Source organism: Pagrus major, chromosome 13, assembly GCF_040436345.1.
Source record: "Pagrus major chromosome 13, Pma_NU_1.0".
Taxonomy (NCBI): Eukaryota; Metazoa; Chordata; class Actinopteri; order Spariformes; family Sparidae; genus Pagrus; species Pagrus major.
Window position 1 is genome coordinate 7,448,520 of NC_133227.1, and position 11,458 is coordinate 7,459,977.

The 11,458-nt window shown below is 41.1% G+C and overlaps 3 protein-coding genes across 3 annotated transcripts; all 3 read left to right on the forward strand.

Annotated features, from left to right (window-relative positions):
- The first annotated feature begins 1,631 nt into the window (after positions 1–1,631).
- Positions 1,632–3,341, forward strand: LOC141007438 (uncharacterized). The gene is made up of 4 exons (XM_073479805.1): positions 1,632–1,720; positions 2,284–2,341; positions 2,438–2,764; positions 2,882–3,341. The coding sequence occupies exons 2-4, from the start codon at positions 2,305–2,307 to the stop codon at positions 2,980–2,982; spliced, it is 465 nt and encodes a 154-aa protein (XP_073335906.1). The 5' UTR covers positions 1,632–1,720; positions 2,284–2,304; the 3' UTR covers positions 2,983–3,341.
- Positions 3,342–4,839: 1,498 nt separating this feature from the next.
- bud13 (BUD13 homolog) lies at positions 4,840–8,764 on the forward strand. Its single transcript, XM_073479346.1, has 10 exons — positions 4,840–5,016; positions 5,185–5,272; positions 5,848–5,932; positions 6,020–6,454; positions 6,911–7,209; positions 7,324–7,432; positions 7,615–7,753; positions 7,865–8,046; positions 8,150–8,231; positions 8,343–8,764. Exons 1-10 carry the CDS (start codon positions 4,880–4,882, stop codon positions 8,434–8,436), a joined length of 1,650 nt encoding a protein of 549 aa, XP_073335447.1. The 5' UTR covers positions 4,840–4,879; the 3' UTR covers positions 8,437–8,764.
- A 576-nt stretch (positions 8,765–9,340) lies between these two features.
- snrnp35 (small nuclear ribonucleoprotein 35 (U11/U12)) lies at positions 9,341–11,159 on the forward strand. Its single transcript, XM_073479592.1, has one exon. It carries the CDS (start codon positions 9,637–9,639, stop codon positions 10,351–10,353), a length of 717 nt encoding a protein of 238 aa, XP_073335693.1. The 5' UTR covers positions 9,341–9,636; the 3' UTR covers positions 10,354–11,159.
- Positions 11,160–11,458: the final 299 nt, after the last annotated feature.

Here is an 11,458-nt window from a genome sequence, read left to right on the forward strand (position 1 = left end):
GCAAAAACTCCTTAGTCATGTGTTTCTTTAATATTTACTTAGTGTGAAGTACTTTGAGCTCACACGGTTCAAAAATGTGTGGTGCACCACATGTTCTCCCTCCTGTGAGGTTCACCAGGTTACTCCTTCAGGCCAAATAAGTCAGGTGGACTGGAAACTCTAGTGGTATGAATGTGAGCAATCAACATGTGTTATCCTCCAGATGTACATGTAACATGTCCAGGTGTTTTCCTGTGTCTTTGATCATAAAGAGGGTGATCGGAGTGAATAGAAGTATTGTAGTATTCAAAAAACAGTCTCGGCCTCAAGACCACTTTTTGAAGGTCTCGGCCTCGTTTCTGTCTCCGAAAAAGAGGACACTGGAATTTATTTCAAGACCAGTCATGACCACAACTGCAGGGATTTCACTGTACTGAATGATTGTTAGATACTGTATATACTATACTTAATGGTGGATTGTGTTAGAAAACAAGGAGATTTTATTCAAATTTCAAAGAAAAAGTGTTCAATGTTAGCCAGATGTTAAACATGGAAAAGGAGTGTTGAGACATTTGTGCTGATTCTGCTCCTTCATGTTTGTTTGCTCATAGAAAACAAGGTAAAACTCCCACACATAAAATTCACCTCTGCAAGGCTTGTTGATTATTTTGTCAAGACATTACATACACATACTTATTTTGCAATAACAGAGGTGAATGATGATGAATTTTCATTTGTCATATGTGTGTGTGTGTTTTTAAATGAATGTGGATCTTTCCAATCAATCTGAGGAGTGCCTATATTTGCTTGTTCCACATTTTATTGTGAGTGACTCATGCAGTGTGGGACTCACACCAGTCTTGGTCTTGACTTGGTCTCGGTTTAGGCGGTCTTGACTACAACACTGGCGAATAGGTGGGTAATGTTGAACTTTACTTAGACGGTTTATTAATTTGTAGATTTTTGCATTTTTTCCATCTATGTTGTCGGCATTTCCTTGTGATGGAGGCTGTGAAACTGCATCCAAGTTACTATGTGAACTTCCTGCTACTGGCCATAGGGTGGAGACAGTGAGCTGTTGTACATGAGTCAGTTGGTATGACAGTGTAGAAATTTCTAGGGGGTCACAAATCCACCCTGAGATGATGATGAGCATTTATACTGTGCAGACATGATGTCAATAACATAAAATGAGAATGAAATGAATCATCTCTGGAATTTTCTCTTAAAAAATCATTCAAGCTATACATTTTTACATAAGAGTACAGTTATATGCTTAAGACTCACTCTGTGACAGGCATTTATAATACATGAGAGCAGCTTTTAAAGTGGAAATCAGTGGAAGAGTACCACATAGAGAGACATGAAGGACAAACTAGGACATGAGTGGATCTCAGGAAAGGAGACAGAGGTGAGGAGAGGGCCAGGAGAAGGAAGAAGGGAAACAGGGAGACAAGGTCATAACGGGCCAAAAACAATGATGCTGACCGAGTTTCGCCCCAGCCCTGCCTCGTGTCCTCTGTCAGGCACTGCAGAGGAGAAAGACGAATCAGCGCTCTCTGGTCCACCCTTGTCCCTCCCACTCTCTCTCCACCTCTCTGTATTACTCCCAGCTCACTTCAGAAGTGTGATGCTCTGCAGTGCTGCACACTGAGGAGACTACCAGCCAGCAGCCGCTCCTTCCTCAGCCAGACAAGAGCACGCAGGCAGGAGCTGCTACATCATCCGATCCTGACAGGAGGTAAGACTGCTCAGAGATGTTCAGCTGCAGCTCAGGGGATAGGTATGGGGACTACGGTCACATCGGGGACAAGTGGAAGATGCTAGAACATGTAGGTATGTAGGGAATGATGACAGAAAATACCTACATGCAGATATACATGAGATATGTAAACATCAGACATTTATCACATGATAAATACAAAACTGTGTCAAGTGCATTGGAAAAATGTGAGGAATAGTGTAACAAACAGGCAATGAAACAGAAAAGAGAAAACATCTGTGTCATCTCTGGCTCTGAATTATGTCCAATCATTGGATTTGGCCACAGGTGAGAAAGTTCTGGAGGCAACTAGAGGACATTTACAGTAATTTAGATCGGCTAGTGACCAAAACAACATGTCATGTTTGTTTACCAAAGGATTGATCCAGGCTTGACCTCGCCCAAAGATGACCTCATGGTCACTTCGAGAGTCAATGTTTGAGAGGACTTGATTCATCCAGATCATAACTCAGTTTGCTGAGTGTTTACATCTTGTTGTTGTAGATTTTCTTTCTCATATTCCTTCTTTTTTCTTTTCAAAGTTGGATGGGTGCTTTTCCATCATGCTCAAGTCTCTGTTTGTGTATGGAGTGCTGGGAGGTGAGACTTATTTTGTAAAATATATTTTGCTCTGCTCTTCATTTGCTCTCATCCCTTCTGTGCTCCTCTCACGTCCTTCTGTGTTTTTATCCCCAGTGTTGCTGATCCCAGCAAAGTGCGATCAGATCACCGTGTGCTTAGAAGATGACAATGACCTGAGGGTGGACTGCCTGATCGAGTCCCAGCCCGACAAGAGGAACAGCTACGAGTTCTCTTGGTCCTCCGGAACCAAAGAGTCCATCATTAACACCAATGTGTCCGGTTCTGCAGCCGAGGGCCAGTTCAAAGACAAAAGCTATGTGGAGGAGCTGGAGTCTCAGGGCTACAGAATGACCCTCAAGGGCTTCACAGACAAACTCCCGCACAACACCACCTACATGTGCAAAATAACTGGGGTGCGTGCCAGTGTCACTTTGGAGAAAGGTAGGTGTATCAGCTGTGTGTTAGGCTGTGAGGGAGAGAGCATGAGAATAAGTGAGTGGGAGACCAATTGAAGAGGATTTTGTCAGCTCTTTTCATCCCACTTTTCTTCCTCTGCAGATCAACTTGTCGAGTGTTCAGCTGTGAGCCTGCTTCTGAAGACCTCCTGTTCGTGGATCGTTTGCCTGCTGTTCTTCGTCTTCTATCAAACTCAGCGCTAAAAGAAAACCAAAAAAAACAAAAAAAACATGCAGGCTTGTGCTGGCACACACACAAACATCTAACCACGCCCACGCATCTGTCCGAATCCACAAACATCCCCACAATAACAGCCACATGTTGAGAAGATGTTGTCAATAGCTTGCAAATGTCTCTCCTTCCTTTGTGCACGGAAATGTTTTCATAACTTTGACTCTACAGTATTAAGATGACTCGAAGATGATTCTAAATAAAGGTTTATAGATGTGCTGTTTTGCTGCAGGGGCACACACAGCTGCGTAACTAAACTGAGTAACTTGTCTTGTAAATATTACTCTGGAAGCTGTTTGTTTTCAATAAAGGGATGCTCTTGAAAGCCGGATATTGATTTGTGTGTGAATTCACTGCTCATAGTTGCGGGATAGAAGTGGAGGAGGGGGAAAAATAAAAAGGTGTTTTTGAAGCTGTGTCATGCACACAAGCTCTGTCATGTTGGTGAAAAGTGATGACAGCGATTGTTTAAATCATTACAATGACAAAATATGTATTTGATGTTTCCATGTAGGGTGGTCTACTGTGCATGTAAAAAGTATACACACTCTTTGGAAATATGAATGTGCTGTTGTTTTAGGACACTGAACCAGAGTAGATTTATTTGACCTTTTCTGACAGATCAACAGAATAAGACCAAGTAATGTCCATGTGAAAACATATCTCTATAAAGTGATTTGGATGTAGTATAATGTAGTATAATTGCAGTATGTGGCAAAACCTCCAGCATGAAGATTAAAAAACACACAAAGAAACTCTGTGAAAATGTGACTAAAAAGTGCCAGTCAGGGGGAGGATGCATTTCCAGATCGCTGAATGTCCTTTGGAGTATAGTTACACCAATCATGAGTGTGACACAGCAGTAAAACTGAGTGAGAGACCTATACAAACAGACTGCAGGCTGAAACTGCTCCCAAATGTCCATCTACTAACTGCTGATTTGAATACTTAAGCAAACAAGTCTTTTGCATTTTATATTTTTATTTAATTCTTTGTATATATTTGTTTTTACTTTGAAATTAAAGGGACTTTTTCTGTTGATCTTCATCCAAAAAAGGGACATTAGATGTACTTTGATTCAATGCTTTGAAACAGTAAAGCGGAAAAATATGAACTTCCAAAAGAAGGTGAATATCTTTTTTTATAGGCTTTCAATTTGACTTCAAACTGACTTTGAATCTGACTTTGGCTTCAAAAGTCAGAAGAATCAAACAGTCCACCAAGACATATTGATATCTGTACCCCACGAACAGACCAGCCTGTAGTCTAATTAGTTTGTGTTGGACCCTATGGTATCCTAAGTGTTCAGTATTAAATATAAATAAGACATTGTGGAATAAATTATCCTAGGAATGAATAGTGCTATTTATATATATAAATCATTTATATAAACAAATCAAAATGCAGTTCGAAGTGCTTTATAAGTGTACCTTGATAAGTAAACATGGGATATAAATAAAATGGATTTAGAAAGTAAATCATACTAGGACAGTAGTAAAATATGGGTAGGTGCAATGTTAATCTTAAGAATAAAAGACAATACAAGCAATACAAATAATGATGAAAATAAAATTATGAAATACTCAAAAAATGTATTATAATAAATATTGTTAATAAAATATATAATACCAATAATAATGATGCTAAACTGTAAAATGTTGACACAACGCTTTTAGTACATAAATCAGATTCATATTCACAATTTAAAATACATCGTTAATTACATACATTGTGCCGCAGATATCCTCATAACCTTCAATGTTGTCTGGTGAAGTGAGATGATCAGCAGGGTTTCTCACATGCATCTGTGGTTTCCCCTACGGGCGCTCTTGACCCGCGGTGCTATCCGTAGTTTCCGACAACAACACGATGGCCGCTACTGATTGCAGCAAGAAACCAGAGCTATCTAAAGCTGAGTACCTTAAACGTTATTTATCCGCGGATGAAGATGTCAAGAAGTCAAAGGGGAAGCTTAAAAAGAAAAGGCGCAAAGTTCCTGAGAAAGGGTGAGTCTGCGGGAGCGTTTTAATTCAGCTGTCTGTCATGTTGTGTGTGCGTGTTAGCCGTTAAGCTAGCTGAGGTCGCTATTGCTGTTTATCGACGTTAAACTCGTTGTTTTTTAATGAAAAGTGTATGTAGCTTAACTTAACTCAGTTTTATTTCTCCTATTCAAGACTTAAGATAGTAGACGACGACATAGACTGGAAACAGATGGTCATAGAGGAGGAGGAGAATGAAGAGGACGAAGAGGAAGCTCCAGTGGTAAGGATTTGTTAGCTAGCTAAGCTAACGTGTGTCCATTCATTTACCTGAAGTGATTAGCCCGCTGACTTCTTCATTTACAGCACCTTAAAACATGACGTGCTTTTAATTGTACACGTGATCAATTCATTTGATGAATATATGTTTTGAAATGAAACCCCAAATGAAGCAGTGATTTGGTTGTTTCATATTGTTTTAAATGAAGAGAAATGTCACGATATCAAAAATATGCAACACAAAAGCTTGAAACATTACTTCATCGCTAATCAGACTAGTTGCAGAAAACTTTTCTGTAGTGATCTATTAGTTTTTTTATTGACAAATTATTGCAGCTTTATTTGTGATATTGTTAATCTTCTAGCAAATGTGGTCATCATCACATTAATCCAAAAAAAATAGCAAAATTACCATAAAGCAGTCCTGCTCATTGATAGACTGTAATGCTCTAATGCAAGCAGGGGTATTGAGGAGACAGCCACCATGCTAGAATTATCACAGTAAACTCTGTTGTCAAGTATTTTGTGGAACTGCTCAGTCATTTCATGAAACTTAATCTCTTGTGTTTGTTTACTAAGATTGCGGAGATAATTGATGAGAGACCAGAGGAAGTGAAACAGCTGGAAGCCTTCAGAACCAGCAATAGATGGAAAGTGATTGGAGGTAATTGATTTTTGTGGCCAAAGTAAAAAGAAGCTTTGTCTGTGTGATAAAACAAGTTTATTTATGTCTAGTCTCCTCTTCCAATAGCTGATGAAATAGAAGACACAGAAGAGGGGGAAGTAAGAGAAGATGAACCTCTGGAGCCGGGGGCATCAAACAGGAGTCGCCATGATTCGCCTGAGCTGTCACCAAAGAGAAGGAGACATGATTCCCCTGTTAAAAAGACCAGACATGACTCTCCAGATGTATCCCCTCCCAGAAGAGGTCGCCATGATTCTCCAGACATATCCCCCCAAAAACGAGGTCGCCATGACTCTCCTGACATATCCCCCAAAAGACGAGGTCGCCATGACTCTCCCGACATATCCCCCAAAAGACGAGGTCGCCATGACTCTCCCGACATATCCCCCAAAAGACGAGGTCGCCATGATTCTCCAGACATATCCCCTCCCAGAAGAGGCCGTCATGACTTGTCCCCTCCAAGGCAACATTCAGGGAAATCAGGGAAGGTACAAAGTAAAGGTGAGTGATGACAAGTAATTATTTAGGCTGAATCTCTTTCTGCATAGAGCAAATCTATATTAATGAAACAAGAACGAGCACAGCAACCACAAGACCTCCCAACACCAGTGTACGGAAACACTGTATTTGTTTATGTAAATTGTTTTTGTTTGTTTTTATTTTTGACATACCTTAAGTCGTCTAGCTTATGTCCAACACATTTGATCCCTTGATTATGAAGGGCCACTCTAAAACATTATCTTAATTTTGCTGAAACTCTTTTAAGATTTAATAGTATTACTCTGAAATGTCATAAATGATAAATCAATATATATTCATATACTGAGCAGCCTTATCCCTTCCTAGGTTTTTCACTTTCTTCCCCTCCAGTCTAATGACTTCTTTCACATGAAAAAGGTACTTTGTTGAAGTGTTTAGTTATATAAACACGTCGCTTAACAGTTATTTTTTTGTTAGATTCATCCCCAGCCAGAAGAAAGCCCAGCTCATCGTCATCAAATAAAAATCCTGATCGTCATCGATCACCACTAGCAAAGAGGGCTCAGAACAGGCACGATTCAGACCTTGACCAGTCACCTCCTCGAAAAAAGACACTAAAGGGAGACGCTTCAGATTCCGACCAATCACCTCCACGGATGCGCTCAAAAACAAGACGAGGCTCTGATTCTGACCAGTCACCACCCAGGAGGCGGGCGCATGCTGGAAAGGACTCAGATGAAGATCTGTCACCACCTCGTAGGCCTGGCCAATCACAGGTGAGCAAATTCAAAGTTTAAGGAGTAGTATGAGATTTTATTTGCTTGAAACTGCTGTATGTGTGCTGTGTCAAATCAATCAGACACATGCAGTTTTTTACTGTTTCTTCTCAGGGTCCAAGGATGCTTTCTGGTGGGGCAGCAGGTCTGGTTCCTTTAGATGTTTTAAGGAAAGAGCAGGAGGAGAACCGACGCAGAGACAGAAACAACCAGCCATTAGAAGGTTGGCTTATCTTTCATCTTTTAAGATACTTGTCCTTCACAGGAAGAACTCACAGAATTATCTATCTCATATCATCTACATGGCTAATGCATACTCCAAATGCTTACAGATATCTTTGGTCAGTTGTGATTAGTTGAATGATGTAGTCCTCACATTTTTTACCTATTTTCTTGTCATTGAAGATGAATCCCGCAATGCCCAGACGGTGTTCCGAGACAAGAGTGGTAAAAGGAGGGACTTGGATACGGAGAGAGAAGAACAGAGGAGGAAAGCTGGAGAAAAGGCTGCAAAGGATGAAAAATATGCTCAGTGGGGGAGAGGGTGGGTCTGCATACAATTTTCACACATGAGAAAATGGGATTATAATCGCATAAAGATGTAGAATGTTTGATGTGATGACTTTCATTGATTAAAGTCAGCTCATGTTTATAGGTTGGCCCAAGGCCAGATGCAACAGCAAAAACTTGAGGATGCGGTGCATGAGGCCCACAAGCCGCTGGCACGTCACTGCGATGACGAGGATCTGGACCGTATGTTGAGAGAGCAGGAAAGGGAGGGAGATCCGATGGCTGCGATGCTCAGGCGGAAAAAGGATCGCAATCCAAAGACAAAAGGTTTTAAGAGATACATATTTGTACCTTGTTCTGAGTTGACTGATGTAAATGTTTGTTTACCACTCATAGAATACATTATAAACAATCTTATTTTTGTTCGCAGAGAAACCTCGATATAAAGGCCCAGCCCCACCGCCAAACCGTTTCAATCTTCTACCAGGCTATCGCTGGGATGGAGTCGACAGGTACAGTGTAATGTAGTGTAATGTAATAAATGTGACTTTATATCCCTCTTTATGTCAAATGTATGATTGCATAATTAACAGTGGAATTTGATTTGTGTGCTTTTCTCTCAGGTCAAATGGTTTTGAAAAGAAACGCTACATGCGGATGGCAGATAAAAAAGCTGTCCAGGAGGCAGCGTATAAATGGAGCGTGGAGGACATGTAATGATGTAATGGCAGCCGGACACTGATGGATCAGGAGACAGGATGCCTAATCCATGCTGTTGAAACTTCTACAGATTAGACACATCTACTCAACAGTACCAACATTTTGAGTATAAAGATAGTTATATAAAGATACATTTTGTTCACCTTTCAAAGCAGTTTGATACTGTACAAGGGACATCAGATTATCACAAACTGATGATCTACAAACACAACTGTACATAGCAGTGAAGTGACAGCATCTTTATTATTTTGTAATAAGTGAATCAATGTAGAGCCAAAAAAGGATGTGTTTTTCACTGTTTTATTAAATGATGTTTTTTGTAAAATGTTGTGTCGCAAGTGTTAACATACAGCTATGGACTTTGGTCTCACATGAATGGAGGTGATGGTCAGTTATTCTACATTATAGAGTTTACTGAACCAAATATACTATTATTGTAATATTTTGGAAGTATTTTGTGTTTTTAGGGCCATTTAATTATTTTCTTGTTTTACTTGAAGGGGCAGCACTGATTTAAACTTAGTACAGATAGTACAGGTGTTAGGACCTTTAAAAATGGTTGCTTGACATTTAGGTGCTCCAGAGCCAAGAGGTGCATGCTGGATCACAGGTGTGGCTTACTGGCACAACTAAATGGAAAACGCCTATCATTAATTTTATTAGCTTCAGTTGCGTCTTCACATGAAAAGGATTGTATTCTTCATTTTTATTGCCTTCTTGGGAAATTTGAATGGCCATTCACTTGCAATAGAAAACTATCAGGCTCCCACTGTCATCACAAAACAGGACAGAAAAATGCTGCTTTTGTATATAGATCCTTTTAACAGAAGACATTTTTAGATGCCATGTCATGAAAAGCACGGGTGTAGTTAATGACATTAATGACGGCCATTAAAAAAAAAGGAATATCATCTTGAGGCCGCTAGTTTCCGTCCTCTCAATATAACCGTGTAAGTAGGAACCCTTAAATTGGCATATTAGTACTCGTTTCACTACGGAATGTTTTTGATGATGCACACACTCTAAATCTGCAGTAAGTAGGAGCCAATACATCCATGGTAGGAGCTGAAACTTTTAACAGTATGAAGGGCTTCTGTTGCTATTAACGATTTGTGTAGCGAAAAACACGGCACAGAAACTGTCGCTGAAACTCGGATCCTGAAGAAGGAGACCTCCGTGACCTAATTTGGGGTAAAAATGGTTGACTGGAGTCCGATAGCGAAGGTGTACGACCCGCTGAAAGCTGGCAGCATCGACGGCACGGACGTGGAGCCCCATGACCGGGCGGTATGGAGGGCTATGGGTGCCCGCTATAAGCCCAATAAAGGTGTTGTGGGAGACCCACTGCTGACCCTAATTGTGTCCCGTCTGAACCCCCAGACAACAGAGGAAAAACTCCACCAAGTCTTCTCCAAGTACGGAGACATCCAGCGGCTGAGGCTGGTCCGGGACATCGTTACGGGCTTCTCCAAAAGATACGCCTTCATTGAATACAAGGAGGAGCGGTCTGTTGTCCGGGCCCGCCGGGACGCCAACAAGCTGGTGGTGGACCAACACGAGGTGTTTGTGGATTTTGAACAGGAGAGGACCCTCAAAGGATGGGTCCCCCGGCGGCTCGGCGGAGGGCAGGGAGGGAAAAAAGAGTCCGGACAGCTGCGGTTCGGTGGCAGGGACAGGCCTTTCCGGAAGCCCATTAACCTCGGGGTCGGTCCGGTGCAAGAACGGGGAGGTGGTGGTGGTGGAGGAGGCGGAGGGAGGGAGTGGGACAGACAAGGTGGGAGAGACAGGGAGGACCGGGACCGACACAGAGAGGCCGAGTGGGGCAGCAGAGGGAGGAGAGATGACCGGGACAGAGGCAGAGAGAGGGATGACCGCAGGCACGGAGACAGGAGCAGGCACCGGGACAGGAGATGAAGCCCGTGATTACTGAACTGGAGCTGAATCCAAAGAACTGAACTCACCGGTTCAAAGGAAGTCTGTGACAGATGTTTTGATACACAGTCCAGCTGCCTGCCTCAGATGGAGGAGTTGGGCAGTGAAGGAGAGTGTGACTGTAAGGGGACTGGTCTATGGAAATAATAAGCATTTCAATGAACAGATTACCTTCTTATGGTATCATGATATCAGCCTGAGTGTGAAATGACATGGTCGATGTCCATCAGATTCTGTTGTATGGTAATGTGATGTCAATCTGGAGCAGCCACTTTCGGCTGACACACTAGAGTATTTCAGTATTTCTCAGGGGGATCTGACATACACAGGCTTTTGTAATGTACATAGATCAGGAAAAGCAGTTTAATAATTCATCACACCAACACTTATTAATTGGCCATTACAATGATGGACAGTTTTTACATTATTGATGTTGTCCAGCACAAGAAGTAAGTAACACAAGCTTTAAAAGCACCACCTGCAGCTAAATGAACAAAATGCCTCTAATATTTTTTTATACAGCCGATTGAGACAGTTACACATTTTCTTTCATCATAAGTGAGGCGATTCATTAACTGTTTTGAAATCTGAGACGTGTATACAGTGTTGAAACACTAGTGTGTAGCCTCTCTCTGTCGTCCATGTTTCCTTTTTTTTTTTTTTTACTGATAAAGATTTTTGGAGCATCATACTTGGTAAAAAAAAAAGCTACTGATGATGGTTTGTGCAATATTCACTCTATAAATGAGGGAAGAAAACCAAATAAACCAAAAACGATTTGAACACAATGGTGTCATTTTCCTCGTTTCTTGTGCAGAAGTTAGAAAGATTTTCCTCTATTGTCATTTTGAGTTGCATTTTGCTGGTGGAAGAGACCATTTTTTCAATGTCAGTGTCTACCACTAGCAAGTTTGCTCTGTAATTGTAATAGAAAAATACAGCTTCAACTAAATGTAAAGTTCACCAAAAGCTGTATTAGTCACCAACAAAACTTTTTATTATGTATCTGTTGTTGTTGGAAGTCAGTAGAGTTGGATTCTGGATATTTTAATGTTGTGTTTACAATGAAAATGGTGCAAAATGCACA